Source organism: Columba livia, chromosome Z (genome assembly GCF_036013475.1).
Source record: "Columba livia isolate bColLiv1 breed racing homer chromosome Z, bColLiv1.pat.W.v2, whole genome shotgun sequence".
In the NCBI taxonomy this organism is placed as follows: domain Eukaryota; kingdom Metazoa; phylum Chordata; class Aves; order Columbiformes; family Columbidae; genus Columba; species Columba livia.
The window spans coordinates 1,129,509-1,151,541 of NC_088642.1; the positions used below are offsets into that span (position 1 = coordinate 1,129,509).

At 47.1% G+C, this 22,033-nt stretch overlaps 1 protein-coding gene across 3 annotated transcripts in view; it reads right to left on the bottom strand.

Annotated features, from left to right (window-relative positions):
* Window positions 1–11,223, bottom strand: part of LOC135577380 (ras-related protein Rab-27B) — a 15,814-nt gene extending 4,591 nt beyond the window's left edge. The window contains exons 1-5 of one of the 3 annotated variants that reach the window (XM_065046780.1): window positions 11,038–11,223; window positions 3,243–3,414; window positions 2,168–2,253; window positions 1,336–1,439; window positions 819–942 (exon numbers count right to left, since the gene is read on the bottom strand). In XM_065046780.1, coding sequence (XP_064902852.1) covers window positions 819–942; window positions 1,336–1,439; window positions 2,168–2,253; window positions 3,243–3,395 — 467 coding nt within the window. In that variant the 5' untranslated portion in view covers window positions 3,396–3,414; window positions 11,038–11,223. Of the gene's footprint in view, window positions 1–818; window positions 943–1,335; window positions 1,440–2,167; window positions 2,254–3,242; window positions 3,415–9,542; window positions 9,565–9,907; window positions 10,049–11,037 lie in introns of those variants that run through there. The other 2 variants (XM_065046781.1, XM_065046782.1) reach the window with 2 other exon arrangements.
* Window positions 11,224–22,033: the final 10,810 nt, after the last annotated feature.

Here is a 22,033-nt window from a genome sequence, read left to right on the forward strand (position 1 = left end):
TTTTGAGCTTGATAACCTGGTCACATCAGCACAAACCCCCTTAAATCCACAATATTGTCACCTTTTTCAGAAGACAAGGTTACAAATTGTTTCAGCAATGAAATTTGGCACTAACTAATTTCTCCTTACTTGGCTGCAGACAACTCTTTAATAATCTTTAACTATTTTTAAGTCTGATTTGCTTATTACTCCCCCCAGTTTCACAGGCCCAATTCTCTCTGAACATCCCTTGCTGTCCAATAAGGGCAACTAAGGACAAAAATACACCCTCTTTTTGCCCAAGGAATTATTTACTGACTATATTACGCAGCCATTTTTTGTGGTTATTAATGGAAATAAATACAGAAGGCTCACAAGAATAAGAAAAAGGCCATTAACAGCTTTATTATCTACAGGGAAAACCAAATAAACTCAGCGCTGCTTAGAACTTGACCAAAATCCACAGGTGTCTATGATTCCAAACTAACTAGAAATCAAGTTATAAATACTGTTAGTTGTTTAGTTCATGGCACTGAGTGTGCAGCTGCCTTTGGTATTTTGTCCTGAACTCTCAGGACAAGCCAAAAATGGAGTTTTCTAACAAGAATGTTTTATTTCAGCCTTATTTCCCATGGATTTGGGCCAAACTACTAGAACAGGGTGTTTTGTTCTACCTGTTTCCTACTCAAGCAGGTTGACGGGAAAGCGTGACAAGCTGGGTTTCACTATTGCTGTGATACCGCAATGCCTACAAATCTTGGACTTTATGAGTGTTTTGCTCAAGTATCACCAACTACACTTAGTTAGACTCAATTTACCTTCTGTCATTATTTACTCACCCGTATTTGTCTGCCAGGTCTTTTGCTTGCCTTTCGTTTACCTCCCTTTGGTCTGATAAATCAGCTTTATTACCAATTAAGACGATATCTGGATTCTCACAATATGCGTTGGCTTGCAGCTGACCTGGAAGCAAAGATAAAAAGGAGATAAGAGAACACTGGAAGCGCCTTGGAGACCAAGACTGCTGACAAAATCATTCCAAATGAATTAATTCAATCAATTCTTGCTCCCCACCTCGAAATATCCTCAACTAACCACACGCCAAACACATTTCCTTGGGTGCTTTCAAACCAAACCCTCGAATTATCAAGATTATCGGGATTATTAGGATTATCAAGAATATGCCCAACACCGCCTATCGTGCAAAATAAGAGCACGTATCATCCAATTTGATGAAGCCCTCACCCCGAATTAGACACATTAGACACAACCCCTTCTTTGAGCGTTCTCCAGCTCACAAACACATGGAGCCTGGCAGCCCAAAATACACAAGTCAAGCACTAAAGTTCGACTTACTCATCCAGTTCCTGACATTTAAGAAGCTCTGCTGGCTGGTGAGATCGAACATGAGTAAAAAGCCCATGGCGTCTCTGAAGAACGCGGTGGTGAGGCTTCGGAATCTGAGGGTGGGAGAGGAAAGACAACGCGGCTCTATTAACATCATATAGAGCGAGGCTTTGTTGAACTAAGTTTTAGCAGACGCACGTTCCCTCGGAAGTAAACCCAACATTAATTATTGACTTTAATTTTAGCTCTGATGCATCAGCGCTCATGAATCAGTGTGTTAGTAATCGAGCCGAGGAAGTTTATACACGAGAATATAAGCGCGGTCAGTGACTAATCTATTAGTTCAAATTCTGCCTGATTGAATCAACAGCAAAGCAGAGAAGGGTGGGTGAAAGAAAAAACGTATATCGATATTTCATGCCACAAAACCATGCAAATTTAAAAGAAAAAAGTGCTTTCTTGAGCTGAGTACATGACTTGTAGGGTTTAAGGTAAAAAGGGTGCCCCTCACTTTCTAAGTGGAGGAATAAGGGGAATAAACTGAAGGCTTCATCCAAATTAATCAGAACCTGCCTTACCCAAAAATGTGAACTGCAAGCACGAGGTGCTTAGGTAGGTTCTGTGGTATCTTCCAGAGCTTAGGAAGGTATTATAAACCCAATATTAACTAATAACCCGCGTGTGCAGGCATGAGGCGGGGAGCACATCACCCTCGGTTCTTCCAGTCTTGTTTCCTGAGCTCCTCTGATCACGGCATCAGAAAAACTGGATTTTCCACCTGAAAATACCCCAAAAAGCAAAAGACTTTGGGGGTGTTTTCCACGGAGCTGAAGGTGGTTACCTTTCCTGGCCGGCCGTGTCCCAGAGCTGGAGATGGACCTTGAAGGCCTTTCCTGGAGATCCATTTGGTCCCTGGCGGTTGTACACCTACCGAGAGAGGTACAGATCACACCTAAACCCCCAAAACCTTCTACTTTGCGCCAGCAATGAGTTATAAGTTCTGCCCTTCAGTAAAAGGCAACTCTGGCCTCTAAAACCACTTCAGAGGCTGCTCATAATGATGTTTAAAAACCCTGGAGCCACATAAAACACGTGGGAAAGTTGCACTTTGATGATAATTTGGTGATGTTTAGGATGTTAAATTAGATCCTAATTCTTTAAAGCTTGGCCTAGCACGCTGTGTTCTGTGTCACGGCTGTAGAGTGGATTAACTACTATTATAAAAAGCTATTTTTTCTTCATTAACTTCTGTGGGGCACTAACGACTTCCTCCCCAACTGCACATTCATGATGCTTAAAGGAATCACAGCACCTTTCGCTGGGGCTCAATTCCTTATTAAACAGCAACAGGGTGCAAATCAGCTGTTGTGAAAATCAATGGATCAACCGCACCAGGTGTGCAAATTAAATATTACATGTGTGATCAACAAGGTATCTCACAGAGTCATTTTTTAATGTGACTTTTAGGTACCAGAACAACATATTTAACCTTTTGGATCTCTTTCTTACAAGATAATTTATTAGACCTTTAAGTCATTTCAAGGCTGGTAAGTTCATGTAAGATATAGTTTCTCCTGCACTTATAAACTATCTTACCCCAAAATGTCAAGAGGGGAAAATCAGTAATTAGTAATTATTCAACTCAGGTGATGAGCTGGTGGAACCTCCTTGTGCTTTGCCTATTTATTTAATAAACACACCTGAAGCTTCTGTGCTGCTTAAGTGTCTGTTTTTTCTATTTAAATTCTATACTTGGGCCCCTTAATCCAGCGCTCATAATTATGACTTGCTTAAGCCAAAAACTAGCCTAGACAACCCATTATCACAGGCTAAACCCGCAGGAAGAGAAGCAATATTACATCAAATGCGTTCGCAGCACAAACGAATAGAGAAAGACGAGACACGAGACAACTCACCACTCGTTTTTCCCGAAAGTCTATCCCTACCGTCGTGATGAATTTGGGATTAAACTTGTTATCGGTGTATCTGTACAGGAACGTTGTTTTCCCGACCCCAGAGTCTCCGAGGGCCAGGAGTTTGATCAGATAATCGTAGTCTCCATCAGTCATAGTGCTAATCTTGAGGAACCTATGGAAAGAGGAGAAAACAAGGAGGTATGAAACCCAGGGTCAAATTCTTCTGCTCCAAGTCCTTTATTATGAGCTTGAAGAAGATTGGTAGTGAAGAAACAGGCGTACAAAAGAAAACTCGGACACAACAGGGGCCATTCGCAGGGTTCAAGTTCTAACCAGCATCACATTAAATTATCACCGCTATGGATTCTTATCTTGAAAGAATCATAGAATGTCCTTGGTCGGAAGGGACCCACAAGGATCAATCCAACCCCCAAGTTCACACTATAGGTTTGAAGGTGTCGTCCAAGCGCTTCTTGAAAAATATTCGATGTCTTGAAAAATACTCAATACATCAAATATATCGCTTCTTGAAATAAGCTGCTTGAGCAGAGCATCTTCCAAGCCTGACACCCTTTCATCAAGCAGGTTCTTAATTCTTTTGTATTACCCTAAACGTCAAGGTCTCGCGATTGTATTGACTTTGTTATGAAGCTCCAGAGGGGAAGGAAAGGGGCCGCATGCAAGAAATACATCCACAAAGTATTGGTTTGCATGTATGAAACCTGGAATCCTATGAACCACCACCCGGTTTCCACCCTTGTTTCTCACCGTGATTTAAGCCTTCTCCTTTCTCCCTGTTAATCCTCGGCGTATAGCAAAATCCGCTCCATTCGGAGCCTAATTATCGTGGTCCCCGGGCCGTATCCCATTCACAACCCCGCCGCTTGTTGCCACACAAGCCCTTCATTTCCATCAGAATTCAAATCTAACTTGGGGAGCGTTTCAATTAGCGAGTCCTGACCCGCTGTGACTCAACGACTCAACTAAACCAAGTCCGATTATCCCGCGTTTCAACAGCTTTCAGGGTAAAAAAGCCGCGGATTGAGCAGTCCCATTGTGCGAGGTTTATACTTTGGATATTGAGCCACCCAGAGAGGCGGGACAAGCTCTTCAGAAATACATCTTCTGATAATAAAGGTTTAATATATCTGCAGAAAAAAGCCCCTGATCTGACAGGGAAAGGCCAGAGCACCAACACAACAACCTCACAGAGATTAATTCAGCATCTTTAATCCCTTCCAGAACACCCCAAACTTGCTGCAAGGCAACACTGAGCAAGTGGAACGTGAAGAGCATCACAAACAAAGTATTTTTGATGGATGCAATAACAACAGTCAAACAACCAGAAAAATACAAGTATCTTGGGAGATGATTCTCCGCCTATTGCTGGTAATACAAATGATTAATTTGGGATTAAACCCTCCTCCCATACACCCACATTTTACCCCAGCACCGGCTGCTTTTCCTGTACAAAGATCACACACCACGTCTGAACCAAAGCAAGGACCTTCAATGGAGGAGGTTTGGGGTTCTGAAAGAGCCTTTATTTCAAGAGACTACGCATCTAAACAGATTGATTAATCTTGAGTGATTATTCTGTTCCAGCCCTATTTATCGGTCTCTAAGTACAGCGTGAATGATGATTTCAAATCTGCCACTTGCCAGCAGATACTCCAGGGAGTATTTTCTCGATAGAGAGCTACGGCTTCACATCAACCAACCGAACCTTCAGATGCTCAGCCAGGAAAATCAATGCTCCCATAGACCCAGCGCAAGGAAAAGGACGCGGAGAACAGTTTTAAGCCCATTTTTCTTCTTCTGTTTGTAGTATTTTCCATAAAAACTGGGAGGAAGCTAATTCATTGAAATCTAAATTGCTTTGCTCACGCATTTTCTCCTTGATTGAGAGTTGCTGGGAGGGGTTCAATTCCATAAAGGGAACATCAAGGAAAAGTCAGGTGTGCAATGAGAGAAAAGCCAGTTCCAGAGGATTAGGTTTTATTTCCCTTGCCACACTGCTAGTTAAATGCCAACCAACAAAGATCTCATAGAAATAGCAAAACGCAGGATCTAAACTCCCAGTGCACACATTGTACCAGCAGCTGGTCAGCCAGAGATTCATCCCCTCTGCAGCAAAATAAATCAGCACCCGTACTATTCACCCCAGGTTTTGTTTTTAAATAGCGAAACGGTAACAAAAATGTCGGTGGTGTCCTGAGGGCCAGCTCGGGGATGACTAGATCCTGTCTTTTAAAACCTTGTCTGCCATCCTCAAGATTCTGACCGGTATTAATCCACCTATAGGGTGAAGAACTAAACTTGAGTTCCCTGGTGCCCTCAAAACCCCCAACCTGTTACTCTCTTGCTGTGGGCCAACTTCTCTGGACAATGGAGCATCCAACAGAGAAGCCCAGATCATTAACATCCCGCTCATTAACACAGTCGCATTAGACACCTCTTCCCGAGCAGGGGGAACATTGAGGACCACGTGCCATGCAAAGTAGAGCAGGTAGAGAATAAATGCAACAGGGCACTATCACAAGTCCTTCCTGAGCAGAAGGAAGAGACAGGATGGAGGATAAAACTCCGTCCAGCCATCCCACCATCACACTATAATTTGTCTGCAATCATCTGCCATAAAGAGCCTCGCAGCTGCCAACTAAATGGCCCGCGATGAGCCAAACAGTTTTCCCCCTCAAAAACCCCAAATCAAGCAGCTCCCTGGAGATGAAATTAAGCTGGCTTCTCTGCTCCAAACCAGCCGCGCATCGCAATCTCCATCCAGGAGCCAACGAGATGTACCAAACGCTGGTGTGAAATCAATGGTATCTTTTCATTGTCTTCCTCGCAGCGGGATCCCCGGGGAGCAGCCAGACGTTTTCTGGCACCGCTGCCTCGCACACACTCGGGGCTTCGCTATAGAAAGACTCTTGGCAAACAAGTCACGCTCTACTCTCCTTTAGTAAACCAGGATCCTCTTTTTAATAAAGAAATACATACGGAACACGCAGCATTTGAGAAGTTCTTTAGATATACGAACTTTGAGCTTTCAACTGCTTGAGCACACCTGAACGTAACTCCATAGGTAAGAAGGTGCGTTGGGTACCATGCTCCCCACTGCTCCGCATGCCCTGCAAAGGAGCCATCAGGACTTCAAACCCCCTTTCGACTCATGAGAAGCCTCCGCTCGCAATAAAACCCACTCAAAGCTCCAAATACCGCTTCCCAAACAGATGGGGGAACACCAGAGGCTTCCTAAGCTAGAACCCATTCGCATCGCCGCACGTTTATTCTGGATAAACCAGGATAAACACTGGCATGTCCATCACACCCCCACACTGTCTGGGGTTCTCCTGTCACCCAGCGAGCTCCGCCACCCCGAGCTGTACTTAAAGAGGAGCACTGAATCCACTCCAGCCGATGCAATGACACCGCAAATACACATTTACCTTCGCGTGGGCAAGGGAGCACTGTGACTAATTCAGCCGCTTTCAGTAGGAATCAATATGAAAAATACATGCAATGCAAAGAAGAAGAAAAGGCCAAGACAAGGACTGCGCCCAGTGTTACCAGGAGCTGTTATCACCACACTTCCCCGGTGCCTTTTCCCCCCGGGCCAAACACGCAGCACAAGGTGAGTCACAACACAAGCGATCGCACACATTTCCCTTTATTTCACCACCCCGAAAACCTGCTTGGTCACTACGGGAATTAGTCGTGGGCTGACTGTGCCACAACGGGTCGGTATTGAGCACACAACCCAGTCTCGCACGCTTGATTGACCGCACAAATACAACTGTGTCGCTGAGCAGAAAATAACCACCGCTTACAAAATACACAAGCCACAAATGGAGTTTGCACAAGGAAGCAGAATCCTGCCACTGTAACGTAACCCAGACGGTGAATATTCTAACCTTTCATTCACATTTCCAAAAGAAAAACAAGCGCAGGAATCAATGACATTTAAAGGAATGTATTCAAGCCAGCAGGAGGAAGTTTCACCTGCTCACCGAAACCAACAGATCTTATTAAATACATAGAAATCACATCACTACCTTTGAGGAAGTCCCGAAGTCGTACGAGGGAAGCAGCCCAGGTTCAAGGGACAAAAGGGGCTGTGGGGACGGCTGCCCCGAGGTCAGGGTCATGTCCCACGTTCAGGGTCACGTCCCGAGGTCAGGGTCACGTCCCACCCTGTGCAGATTCCCCATGGATTCAACCCTCCAGGTCTCTCCTGCTCTTTTGAAGGCAAGCCAAAACTCCCCTTCATTATGAGACTGAGCTGTCTGCCTGCCATAAATTCGATGAAAATTTATGAGCTAATATAGTTATCTGCAAGACATGAAGTGGGCTGGAGCGGCTTTTTAGCTGCAGAAGCATGGTATCATTAGCCATACTTCATCTCTCCCTGACCTTATCAAATCCACCTTTTGAATCCAAAGCTCATCATCAATCTCTTGCAGGACTCCTTTGACCAAGCCCAGCCTTTGCCACCAAGCTCGGGGCTGTTACGCTGTTTCTCCTCCAGATCTCTAGTTAAATTTCGGAAGCCTGCTATGCCGATGAAGATTCCAAACTGGATGATGACGTCTAAAAGACCTAAATGTTTGCCAGCTACTCGTGTTTTTTATACCACCACCCTTGTGCCCGCGTACGTGGCTCAATACGTGCAATGAACAGCAAGCAACACAGTGAAGAGCAAAGGGGTGGGTGGTGGAAAGTCAGCTCCGCAGGTCACAAACCCCGTCCTGATAGCTGGGCTCGGCCCCTGATGCTACAGAACAGCATCGCTCTGCTCACCAGTCACGCTGCTTTAGTTACTAAGGCCAAAGGTTGGCTGATAAAGCTCTGTTTTAATACTTGGGATCCTTTCTAAGCTCCTTCCAATGGTATTTTCAGAAGACAGGGCTGACTATGATCACCATTAGCCCTCTGATTGATCCCCAAATCAAACCTGTCTTATGGAATTCCCATTCTATGCTGCCTATATGTGCCGGAATATGAACGGAATTTCCATTCTATGCTGCCTATATGTGCTGGAATATGAATGGGATTTCCATTCTATGCTGCCTATGGGTGCTGTATCCCAGGCGTGTGCAGGGGCTTGCAGGACAAACAGGGAGGCTTTTCCCTGCCTTTGCACACTCAGTTCACACCTGCTCCCATGGAACACCACACAGGTCAATATACTTGATTGCACTTCATCAAAAAGCCCTTTGCAACCCTCTTGCTGTCAGGGATCTGCAAAGGAATGCCTATTGTTCCATATTGCTTAGGACAAGCTCGGCAAGTTCTAACACTTTGGGTGTCCTTTTAAACAATCGTCACAATAATCATTAGCCACAATGGCAGCTACACCTCCCTCCATACAATAAAGCAGATTTCCACTCCCTGTTTAAATAAAAATGTACAACCCTGAGCAGAACTGTTTGGCTTGGCAAATAATCCCATTGATCGTGGCTCTTTAAGGGCTGCGAATTGTCAAGAAGGTTCCTCGAGATAGAAAGTCAATAGCTCTAACAAGCTAATGGCTATTAGACATTTAAATCAGCGCTTTTGAAGCAGTAAATCATTTCTTCTTTCTACGGCAGACAATCTTATGTGAGCGCTGGAGCAATCTGATTATTCCATGAAAGGTTTTAGGAATTAAAGTCCATTGTACTGCCGAAGCACCAATTGGTTATCCCAGGAGTTTTAACCCCTTAAAGGCACAGAGAGGAGTCATTTTTCTCTTCTCACACCCATTTAGCTCCCCGGGTATTGCTCGTGCACCACAAGCAAGATCAGCCCTGACTTCTATCACTCTCACCTGTGGGAACCAGCCAGTTCTTCCAGATTCTACAGGAAACATAAAACTCCTTTCTCTATATGAAATCTCAAGATTACACGGTCCACTCTCTACCAGGCGTTGCAGAATGATTCACTGCTTGATAAACCTGCTGCGGCTTAGATCACAGAAACTCTCCATTTCCATGCTGTCTTGGCCAGTTCATAACGCTGCACGAACCAGAACAGAGAACATTGCAGCTTCATCTCAGCTGTCGGACGCGAACACGTCCACCCAGGCCACCAAGCTCACCAGGGGACAAGGACCCATTGTCCTTTGTCCTGATGCCACCCAAATCAACCCCAAACCTGCTGCGTTGTGCCGCTGCCAAAACCGCTTCGCCACGTCCCGCTTCAACACACCAAACGCAAAACTTCGCTGAATGACTCGGGATTACTTTGTTTCTCAATGAAAGAGCAAAATCAAAGCTTCCTAGGGAACCCACGCAATATATAAGTTCTGAGAGCAAATACCTGCCACACAGTAACAGGAAAACCAGCGTGGAAAATCCAGGCTGCAATGTATGAACAGCGAGAAAGCTTCTCCCAGGAAAAAAATCAACTACAATCCAGTTGTCACAAATGCGAATTGTGCCTTTCAGCAGACGCAAAGAAAGCCGCACGAGCAGTATATTTATGGGGATGCTATTATAGCAGCTTTAAAGAGCGCCAGCACGTAGCTGAGCACTGACCAGGCTGTGCTCCGCCAGCCTGCGCGGTTTCTGGGCACGCTGCTCCCCGTTTCGCACGTTCGAGCCGGCTGCCGCCTATTGCTGTTGCTCTGAAGGCAAAACCAAGCGGCGCTTTGCTCCGCAGCTGCCCAAACTCCCATGTTTTACCAGCAAAGCTGCCAACGCTGCCTTCCTGCGCATTTCCTCGTGACAGCCCATCTTGAGGACTCCGCGCGCAGCCAAAACCCGCCAGATTTGTTGCGGAGAGTTTTGCAGCATGGGAAAACTGTTTCTCCTTCGAGTCAAAGTCTTGATTAAAGCAGCGAAAGAGGAGTCACACTCTCTCTCACTGCTGTGAATTAGCATGACTCCAAGGCTCAGGCCTTTTTCTCCCCACCTGCCTGCAAGTATGCAATTCATTTTACCTGTGGCATTTTTATTTAATGCCTACGGCTCACAGCACAGAGCTACTTGAAAGGAACTTTTATAATAGGGCTCAGACGATGCAAACTATGAGTGTGCTGCTCTGTCCCTGCCTTTCTCCTCCTGCCACAGCCGCTCAGTTAAACTCTGCACCAGTCGTGCTTGGCTTTGAACTTAATGACCAAATCTGCCTCTGTGATCCCTGCAAAATGTGTAAAAGGCGCCTCTCCGCAATAATCTCATCTAATAGCTATAGAAGAGTATTAACCATACATTGCTGTAACAATACGAAGTTCACGGTGTTTCTTTTTAAATTCATTTTTACGTGAAAAAGCGCATGCATCTGATCTTTTTATAGCCTTCATTTTATATTCCCACCTCATCCCTCCACCCCAATTAGGGAGCGACGGCAGACACGGCGCCGCTAAAACGTGTCTGGTGGCGGAAGAACTATTTTCGGAGCGCCTATATTTGGCCATTCCGGCCCAAAAGCGCCTGGTTACCAATTCCCTTCTCGCTTTGCATCCACCACCCGTTTCCATGCACCATTCACCGGCAGCTTCACGCCGCCCTTCCCCTTCGGTTACAGTCACTAACCTGCCAGCTCGAAACGCGGGGCACGACAGAAATACACGCTCCACGGGTTCGCGATACATGTCATGAGAACACTGTCGCGACAGCGGCCCCGTGCCGGGGGGACACCCCGCGGTCTCCAGCCGCCCGGCTCCGCGCTCACCTTCCCCGGGCGATCCCAACCCGCCGCCGGGCTCCATCTTCCCCTCCCTCCGCACACGGAGCCGCATGGCCGCCGCCTTCCCCCCGCTCGCCGCGCCGCGGAGCCGCCGCCAAGCCCCCGGTTCCCCCGCAGCACAGACCTGTTCTCGGGAGCCTCTGTCCTGGCCGCTGCTGGCGGTGCGGGGCCGGGCGCGGAGCAGCTCCTGTGCGGGAGCCCGGCGCGGGGCTGAGGCGGAGGCGGCGCTGCCGGGCCGGGCTCACGGATGTGGGCGCTCGGCCCGGGGCCCAGGCTGGCGGCTGCGGGGCGGGGACGGGCCGGGAGGAGGGGCCGGGCGCTCCGTGGGGAAAGCGCTGCTCGACATGGGTGATTGGGAGGCGTGAAGCCTGTGCGAGCGGGGAGCGGGGGAGACGAGCCCGGGGGTGGTGCCGGTGAGCTGCGAGAGGGGCAGGGTGAGCCCTCGGGGACCAGGAGGGGTCTCACACAATCCCAGAATGTCAGGGATTGAAGGGACCTGGCAAGCTCATCCAGTGCAATCCCCCCATGGAGCAGGAACACCCAGATGAGGTTACACAGGAACATGTCCAGGCGGGTTGGAATGTCTGCAGAGGAGACTCCACAACCTCCCTGGGCAGCCTGGGCCAGGCTCTGCCACCCTCACCCCAAAAAAGTTGCTTCTCATATTTAAGCTGAACCTTTTGTGTTCCAGTTTTCACCCATTGCCCCATTGGTTGTCACCGAGAAGAGGCTGGCTCCATCCTCCTGACACTCACCCTTTCCATCTTGATCCCCATGAATGAGTCCCCCCTCAGTGTCCTCTTGTCCAGCTCCAGAGCCCCAGCTCCCTCAGCCTTTCCTCACACGGGAGATGCTCCACTCCCTTCAGCATCTTGGTGGCTGCGCTGGACTCTCTCCAGCAGTTCCCTGTCCTGCTGGAACTGAGGGGCCACAGCTGGACACGGTGGTCTCAGTGTAGACCCCCTTTCCCAGCCATGGAGCCAGACCCAGCCTTGGCGCAGGGCCCGGCTCTGCCTTCCTGGAAGGAGAAGGAGGAGCAGGAGCCTGCGAGTCCCAACTTGTGCCCTGCCGTGGCTTTGATGCACACTGGGGTTTTACCAGGGGAGCAGCCCTGGTCCAGAGCAAAGAGCAGCTATAACCCTCAATGAACTCCAACAGCACGGTGACAACCATTTCTGCTACAACCTTGACTTGGGAAGCCACACACGGCTGGGAGAGACACGTTCTCTCTCTAGTACTGCGCATTGCTATCCACATGGAGAACAAAAGTATTTCACTAAGCTGCTGATAACTGGCACATCGTTAGGTCCTAAAATATCTGCTTTAAAAATGAGAGTGCAATAGGCAGGAGAGGGAGAGAGCTGAGTGAGGACAGCACAGAAAATAAGGGCCGGTGTCACCCCGTGTGCTTATTTTGGCAAGTTTTGCCCGTTGCAAAGAGCTTGGGCAGCAGAGCCACGTGTTGAGAGCGAGCTGTAGTGTTTTCAGTCGAATCATTGGACTCGTCATAGTTGCAGCAGAATGTATTGTGACATTATAACTTATAATTCCTCTTTGAAATTTTGATGTGTGTGAGGTCGTTGGTGAGACATGACGGGGAATGTTGAAGTGTCTCACTGATAAAGTAGATCGATAGACAGAACATCATCGGGTGAGGAACAAAGAATGGGAAACTGAGCTTCATACCCTAGTAGAACACGCCATTAGTTTTTCCTAGTCTGATTTCTATGTGTCCAGAGACACCTGCAAATTGGGGACAGCTGTGGGTAACCAGCTGTTGGTGATTGAAGGAGGACGATGCAGCTGCAGATCGTGCACCCAGCCCCACTTTCCAGCACTCCCAGCCCCTCACTGGCCTGTTCTAATGGTTTTCCCCTTTCTCCGCTGGGAAATGCCCGGTGCTGGTAGACGGAGGAGATCAAACTGTTGGCCAACACTTCCCCAAAGCCTCACGGCTCAGAACTTCACACCCACGCGGCATCCGACAAATTGGCCGCCGATCCGCAGTGATTCAGTTGGACCACACAGGCAATTAGTAACTCCGCTGCCTGCCAGCTCTTTTTGATAGAGCTGCAAATGTGTTGCTCCGACGGACGGTTTCACACAGCAGCGTTTCTCTAAAGCCCTTGCAGCTTCTCCATAATTCTTCTCTTTATCTCATCTAGGCTGCTAAATGTTAAACAACACCGTCGTCGTCGTGTTTCCTTTGGATCTCTTGAATTAAAGGCGTGCAGCTTATTCAGTAACCTCGTTTTCCTGCTTATCCCTCCAACAATTAAAACTCACAAGAACGGGAAATGTGTGTGGATCCTGTTCTTCCCAGACAGCGCAATTTCGTGTGAAGCAGCAGCGCCTAAACAAGCGCTTCACAGAGTTATTACAGCAAATCATGCAATATTAATAACGTGGTATTTCCTGACAAAAACCCAAACAGGGCTGGATCTGCTTTGGGAGTAGCAGCAGGATGTGGTGTTTCAGTTCCCTGTGACGAGCGTGTTTGCATTAGGAAAGTAAATACATGATCTCACCTGTGCCCACAGCTGGAGCTGATCCCAGCTGCCCGGCCTGGCACAGCTTCACTCTCTCACCTCCTTTGCCTTTAATTATCCCAGAAAGTCATTTCTTATCCAAATTATTTCTCTCTAAGGCCTGTTCGACTTGGAAAATAAAACTCATTCTCCCCCTGTTTAGCAAAGGCGGCGGATGCCTTAAGGAAGCTGTTTGAAACCAGTTCTTGTGGCTTTGTGTAAAGCATCATTTTCCATCTTGCTACTGCAAGCTGAATTAATGTCTATTCAGCCTGCTACAAACATCTTTTAGTCTGGCCTAACTAGCCCAGCGTGGCTCTGTTAGGACTGGGAATACTTCATATTCTTTCTCTCCTCATCCTTGATCAAAATAGTCCCTGAATTATTCACCGAGAAACTTTCTATGTTTGCAATAATATTAAGCATGTTTCTTGGCCATCTATGCAAAAAAAGACTAAACTCATAAGCAACAGCTTGCAAAAGGCTTATTTAGATTAGAACATAAAAAGTAGATATGTGGCCAAGGAGAATCTGGAGTGAACACTTAATTACATAAGGCCAGTAGGTTGATTAGGTAAGGCACTAGGTGGACTAGGTGATCATCTTAGGCCCCTCCTAACTGGAATAGTCTAGTCTGGTCTAGTCTAGTCTAAGTCTGCACTCACCTCATGGTGCTTGTCAATGTAACTCGGCTGAGCTCAACAAAACCCCATTGATTTACGCCAATAGGGCATTTAATCCATTCTGTGGTTCCTAAACAATCATCATTCAGCAGGATTTGCTCATATTTTCTGCACTTAGCCCAGGGCTAAATCATTAAGAAGAAGAGGAATGGACGAGCTTGGTCAGAAACCAATATCCTCTTTGGCTGAAAATGGTGCTGAAAAGAGAAGCCCTAATTATTTAGTTATTTGCTGCCACTAAGTTCTTGGATTAAAATACATTTTACATCTAGAATGTCGCCCCAGATTGTATTGAGATGCAGAAAACCTTATTTTCGTGAAATAAACAACATGGTCAAGGCCAGCATGGTCATTCCTGCCTAGTCAAAAACTCAATCTGCAATTGCAAATTGCATCACTTTTTTAAATCAGATCTACTATTTAACCTCAAACCCCATTTTCCCCAATTCCCTGTGTTACAGCACTTTAAATATTCGGTGTGCCCACGCATTCAGGAACAAACCAGGCTCACTTTGGTGTTGCGAATACCAAGTATCAGCACCTAAATAACTGTGCGCACCTGCATTTATTTATGATGATGAAGAAAGCTGTACAATCAAACTCAAATTTCATGGGCTCCTGGGTTTTGACTCGGTCTCTCGTGACTCTCACTTGCTACCAAAGCAGCAATTAGTAATTGTTGGCCAGTTGGAAATGTAATAATGGATATTTTCAGTACCTGGGGCTGTTGCGATAGGAAAACACGCTCTGATTTGAGCAGGCCTGTCTCGTTATCTTAACTTCATTTGAGCTGGTTTAGAGCAGCTTATCACAGTGTTTCTCTGCGTGTTCCTTTTCGCCACGTTTCCCCCGGACATTTTCGTGTTATCTGCAGAAACGTGACAAACCCAGAACAAAACCCAACAGGAAAACATCACAAACTGCGTCTTTTGGCTTTGTTTTCACAGAGCTAGTGAATTTGCTTTGAAATTATGTGGGATCACGGTGATAACAGCTGCGAATTTGCTTCAAAATTAGGTGGAATTATGTGATAATCGCCAAAAAACAGGCTGAAGGAAACCACCCGGCTTCACGCAGCGTTAGCTACATACTGCCATAACCACAGGGTTTTCCATTGATTAACGTTAATTAGCAGCACGGGAAAGGAAGGTGCTTTACGGGCTGTGCCACTGCGTCCTATACAATCCATACGAGCCAACTGTCGCCACCACCAAACCCACCCATGTAGCTCAGGAGAGGTGACCACATGCCAAACCCGCGGGGGTCTAAACCACAGCTGCACCACATCTGGAGCACGAGGGGCCATGGGAATACATGGGAACGAGCACGTGTCGAGCGTGGCGTCATTAAAAATATTCGGCATTTTAGTGCCACGTATAGATGTTTTATATTGAAATAAATGAAAGGCAGAGCGGACAACCAACCAAATGGTTGTTCAGAAAAAGCCTCGGTCAAAAGAGGTAGAAGGGAAAGGCGACGGAACAGCGCAAAGGTTCTTTTCCTTGGGAGGTTTTGTGCTTAAATAACTCAAACCAGGAAGCAGATAGTCCACATTGGAGCTGATACTGATTTTAAGGACACAACTGATTAGGACTGTGCTTAACTAACAAGTGCACCTTCTTTTACTTGTGCGGTGCCTGCGTTAATACCGCCCATTGTATCCATCCAGTTGTTTAGGAATCCCTTCTTAATAGGCTCCTTGGCCTCTTATATTCTTGAGTTCTCCGCTTGGGTAGCAACTGGGGAATAGAAACCTTGAAATACTCCGCAATTGTCAGTTGAAACCGGTTTTAAAGTATTTTAGACCAAGCCTATTTTTAATCCAAGCCTTTCATTAGTTATTTCCCATTTCGCTGTCTTGCTCTTTTTGTTTTCTGTTTGCAGGGCTCGGCTATCGATGTTTTTGCTGCTGGCACCTGGAGCACCAACAGCACGCGAGGAAAAGGCGAATATCTTGTATTTTCCATGGAAACAACCTGTCAGGGTTTGATAATCTCAAGGAGCGGTGAAAGTCTCGCTCGGCGCGTCTTGAACCCCCTTCTGCAAGAACTAGAGATACACAATGTTCTTCTTGGCTCTGATGCCTTCACACCCCAAGTTTTACCAGTAAAAGTTCCTTTCTGTTTCCCTTCTGCTTTGCAGATCTAATTCTTAGCGTTAAACCTTACAAGAATTATGCAGAGAGCTTTTCTTAAAATAAAAATGTCTTGAGATGACTATGAACAAGAAAATAATCTTTAATATTAATTTTAAGTAAGATTTCAATGAATTTTTTAAGCTTTGTTTCAATGTTTGCAATCATTAGGGAACCACATAAATGTTCATGGAGAAGAAATGTGAAGCTCAAGCACTCAATAAACTACTTGTGGATTTGGAGTGAATTGTGAGCAGTTGCCACTTGAAATTAATCACTTTTGGGTAATTTAAAGTACTGGACTTCATATAACTGACCTAAAGCCAATGAATTTTGAGGAACAGAAGCTCTACTGTGCAATCCGGACTAAATGATTAGATATTGAGTATCCAGAGCAGAATTTGTGCTTGGCAGCCCACAGAACAAACCCCATTTCGCTCAATGAGTGAGCGATCGAACGAGTCGCAGACCACGCTGGACAGAGGATCTCAGCTTCAAAACCACCTCTTTTCCTGCCCATTTCACACCAAAAAGTGAAGCTGAGGTGCGGAGTGTCCCCGCTGAACGGGGACATGTCCCTTTGGGACGGGGTGAGCGATGTTTGAGGAGCCCAGTTTGTCCTCCTTCCCCACTGGTCTTCACTGGTGGAGGATGCTGTGTGCCTGCAAACCTCAGAATGAACATTCAATGCCTATTCCTACCATCCTATTCCCAGCAATAACATCCCCGAATAACTCCAGGACGCGCTGTGAAGATGTTTAAAACCCTGTTAGAGAGGATATTTACTTCATCAGAGATGCTTTCGTCCCGCTGAGACCGTGCGAGTGGCAGGACACATCATTAGGAACCGCAAACCAGCACCTGCCGCAGTGTGGGGGTATGAAAGAGGGGATTTCAATTCATTTTTGGTGTAATCCTGTCCCCAACTCATTAGCCTTCCCCTGTAATTAGGATATTTCTGTTCAGCGGCACGTGAGTGATGGCAGAGCCAGGTCTGATATCGCGCTGCAAAACAGGAAGCCCGCTCTGTCCCGTTTGCCCTGATAAGCTATTAATCCAGAATCTCCGCAATAATAATCCTAGTGTCAAAATTATTCACACATGACGGACGAAGCGACTGGATTGTGGCAGCCCCGTGGGGCAGAGCAGCAATAAACCCGACATACCGCAATAAAACCGTGGCAAAAAGCAGCGTTGAGCTCTCCAGGCACAAGCTTCAGGGAAAACATGATGATTGGGCCACGTTGCAAGTCCCCCGCAGGTAATTAAGTGCCTTAGTCAGGCTCATCAAGAGGCACTTTCCCGTGGGGATTAACCATCCCGCATCTATCGCTCCTGGCAGCTCGGAAGAGGTAAACTCGCTGCAGGGGTGGTTAGAAAACATCGCTGTGATCAAAATGGGCTGGAATGAGGTGGGTTTGGGGCTGGGGACCATGGCCGTGTCACCGCTGGCATCGTCCCGTGGGTACCACCACGGTCACTGTCCCAGAATCACAGAATCCCAGAATGTCAGGGGTTGAAGGGCCCTGGCAAGCTCATGCAGTGCAATCCCCCCATGGAGCAGGAACACCCAGATGAGGTTACACAGGAAGGTGTCCAGGCGGGTTGGAATGTCTGCACAGAAGGAGACTCCACAACCCCCTGGGCAGCCTGGGCCAGGCTCTGCCACCCTCACCAGGAACAAGTTTCTTCTCAAATTTAAGCGGAACCTATTGTGTTCCAGTTTGCACCCATTGCCCCATTGGTTGTCACCGAGAAGAGCCTGGCTCCATCCTCCTGACACTCCCCCTTTCCATATTGATCCCCAGGAATGAGTCACTCCTCAGTGTCCTCTTGTCCAGCTCCAGAGCCCCAGCTCCCTCAGCCTTTCCTCACACGGGAGATGCTCCACTCCCTCCAGCATCTTGGTGGCTGCTCTGGACTCTCTCCAGCAGTTCCCTGTCCTGCTGGAACTGAGGGGCCACAACTGGACACAAGATTCCAGGTGTGGTCTCCCCAGGGCAGAGCAGAGGGGCAGGAGAACCTCTCGGACCTACTGACCACCCCCTTCTAACCCACCCCAGGTACCATTGGCTTCCTGGCCACAAGGGCCCAGTGCTGGCTCATGGTCACCCTGCTGTCCCCAGCACCCCCAGGTTGCTGAAAAATGCCACATTATTCTCAAGAATGACTCACGTTGCTCACGCTGTTGTGCAAAACCACCTTGCTGCTGGATGTCATCGTTGCAGTAAATGTCTTAAAGGAGGAAAAATTCCGATTCCCTAGATGTAAAAAATACTTTGAATCATAGAATGGTTCAATTCTAATGTTAAAATAGCAGATAACTCCTGGAGAGAGAATAGTTTTGCACTGTGGGATGCCAGGATGCACCTTGAGCTTCTAACCCACAGAGCAGTCTAAGTAATAACCTACACATTATAATCATACACAAATACATGGTTAATCTCAAAACCTTCTTGGATAAGCAGGAGTTTTTATCTTTTACACGTTTTAGGGCACACACTAAGTTAAGAGATTAATCTCCAATGGCACCAAGTTCTTGTAGCTACGTTGTGCAACGCTACAGCGCAGAGAACAGGCCAGGGGTGCAACCAGGGATTACCATTTGTGTCAAAAAGAATATGAAAGCTAACTCAATTACAGGCTGTGTAAGAGGGAACGTACATAATCGCCTTGTCTAGAGGAAAAGTGCCTGTTTCAAAGCAAGTTTTCCAGTTCCACCACCTACCCCCATCACCAGCCGTCTGCTTCCAGAGGCCGGAGGTGAAGGCGCTTGTTGCGGCGCTGAGCCGACAGCATCGTCTGCAGCCTCCGAGGGGCTGTCTGGCTTATTATTACATTTTGCACATGTGATGAGATGGGATTTAATGAAACAGAACTGGTTTCATGCCGCCTCTGCTTTACCGGCGCTTTCCTTGCGACCTGCTGCTCCCTGAAAACCCAGATACACGGTTCAGGTATTGTAGCAGTAGAACCCCGTAAGCTACACTTGGCACTTTCAGTACAATTATTGGCTATTTCCAGGGTGTTCTACCCATTTTAAACCCATCAAAGATGCAGCAAAGCCTTGCAGAGGAGTTCTGGGCATCTCAAAGACTGAGCATCCTCAAAGCAAAGCAGCAACGGCAGGGCTGGCGACAATGTGCTCAGAGCAGAGAAAATACCCACTTATCAAAAATACATCCCTAATGCCTATCAGATGAAGTGTTACGATCATTCTACACGACTCGAGGGCAAATGCCAGATGTCAGTGGCTACGGCACGGCCGCTCACCAGGGAACCCCATTGCAGGACCGCTTCTCAACAATCAGTCCACTCTTTCACAATAAATCGGTGTTTATTTCAGATATCATTGGAATTCCCTAGCAGCAACAGTCCATTTTCACCGCAACAAGCATTGCCTATAACATAGTTACTTGATCCAAAATATATCTGAAGAAATGTCGGCAAAGGCTGGGGGGAAAACTGCATGTGAAGATAGAATCACAGAATCATTTTGGGTGAAAAAGACCCTCAAGATCATGGAGTCCAAGCGTTCCCCCACCCCCGGCACTGCCCCATGTCCTGAGAACCTCATCTCTGTCTATTTCCAACCCCTCCAGGGATGGTGACGCCCTGGGCACCCTGTTCAATGCCCTTTCCATGAAGAAATATCGATTCTATTAATTACACCTATTTCCTCAGGCGGTTCCTCGGGGGAAGCACATGAGGTAGCGCAGGGAGATTATAAAACAGCCTCGACAACTGCAAGAAGCTGCACCGTTAAGCTGGGTACCACTGGTTTAGGTGAGCTCCCAAGTTAACCCTTGCTTGCCTCTCAGCCTGGCACGCGCAAAAGCTATTGCATCAGCCTGGATGTGTCATGGAATGGTTTGGGTTGGAAGGGACCTCCAAAGCTCATCTAGGCCCATGGGTAAGGACACTTTCTACTAGACCAGGTTGCTCCAAGCCCCGTCCAACCTGCCCTTGGGCACTCCAGGGATGAGGCATCCACAGCTCCTCTGGGCAGCCTGTGCCGGTGTCCCACCACCCTCATGGTGAGGAATTCCTTCCTTAGATCCCTCCTCAGTCTCCCCTCTTTCAGTTTAAACCCATCACCCCTTGTCCCATCACAACAAGCACTTGTCCCAAGACCCTCTCCAGCTTCCTTGTAGGTCCCTTTAGATACCAGAGGCTGCTCTGAGGTCTCCCCAGAACCTTCTCAAGCTGATTAAACCCAACTGTCCATATAGCAGAGCTGTCTCGCCTCTTGAATCATCTTCATGGCCTCCTCTGGACCTGCTCCAACAGGTCCCAGATAAGCAGAGCTGAGCTCTTCACAGCTCAAGCCTGGCTTGTAAAACATTATTGCTGATGGAGCTGCAGCTAAAACGCTGCACAGAAGATCCCGGCGGGGGGAAAATGTTGCCTTAGCAACCGGCTGCGAGGAGGCGGCTGCGTGCAGGTGAATTTGGACGCGATTTGCCCTGAAATGATGGATAACCCTCAGTTTTCAAGTGGCCCATGGACAGGCTGGAGATGCCAATTCCCGACAGCCCCGGGGGTGCTTCAACATATATACACAACCATTTAAGACCCCCCGCCTGCGTTATATGGTCACATCATTTTGATGTCCCGTTAGGAACGTCCTATTGAGATATTCCTTGAAAGTATTCGCGCCTTGAAATGCCACACGATCCCAAACCCCCACTGTAAATGAGGAATAATGTGGCAAATGGGGTATTTACGCCCTCTCCTGAGCCACGGAGGGTGAATTCAAACAGAGCGATAACAACCTATAAAACCGAGAACACGATTTGTGTCATCAAAGCTTTTTCCAAAGAAAATCACACCCGACAGCAAAGAGGAGTAAAATTCATGGGGTTTATAGACACTCAGATCCTCTGAAGGGTCAAATCGCTCAGATATTTTGTATTAAATGAAGAAAAGAGGTTAAATGAGTGGAGGAATCACACACCTTGGCAGGAGGGTGATTAATTAAATCAGGGTGGAGGGGAAGGCGCTGCAGTGATTGACTTGGCTCCCTTAGGGCAATAAATCAGGTGCATTGAAAATGACGAATCCTGGTGGTTCTGTGATACAATAAAAGACACCAGAATGGTAAATTTAGTAAAGCCAGTCTGCGAAAAGTTTCAGAGTGGCCTTCTCCATTTCTTAATTATAATTAACACACTATTAATTAAACAAACCCTGTAATAATTCACCTTCCTGCAGCCCAAGGAACCATCACTCACCAATCCAATCCTCTTTATGTTTTGAGATTGGATGCGAAACAGTGACTCTAGTTGCCTAATTCCCCTCGCAATTCAATCAAATCTGGTTAAAAACAGCCTTAAATAAATCCTGCAGCCATAGGTTCAGTAAGACCCCCCAAAAAGAGGAGGGACAAGCAGAATAGAAGTTAAACATATATCACTGAGTCAATTTTAACAGCACATTTCCCTGGTTATCTTCTGAAGCAATTTCACGTTAACTCAAGCTAATAAGCAAAGTATTAAAGCATACCATTAGAAAATATAAATGAACCGACTTACCGGCGAACTAGCTCAAGTTTAATCCTCCTGCTGCCTTCCAACTTGTTAGCAATAATTTATCAGCGCTAGATGAGATATTAAAGCCAGCGCCTGCAGCATCGCCCTATTTTTTAATGTCTCGGATAGCCCGTTTCCTCATTGCCGGCCACATTCAATCGTGTCCCATTAGTGCTGCTCAACCTCAGCATCGCAAAGGCACCGACCACCCGATTTATGGCATCGGGGTTTATATCAATAGAAG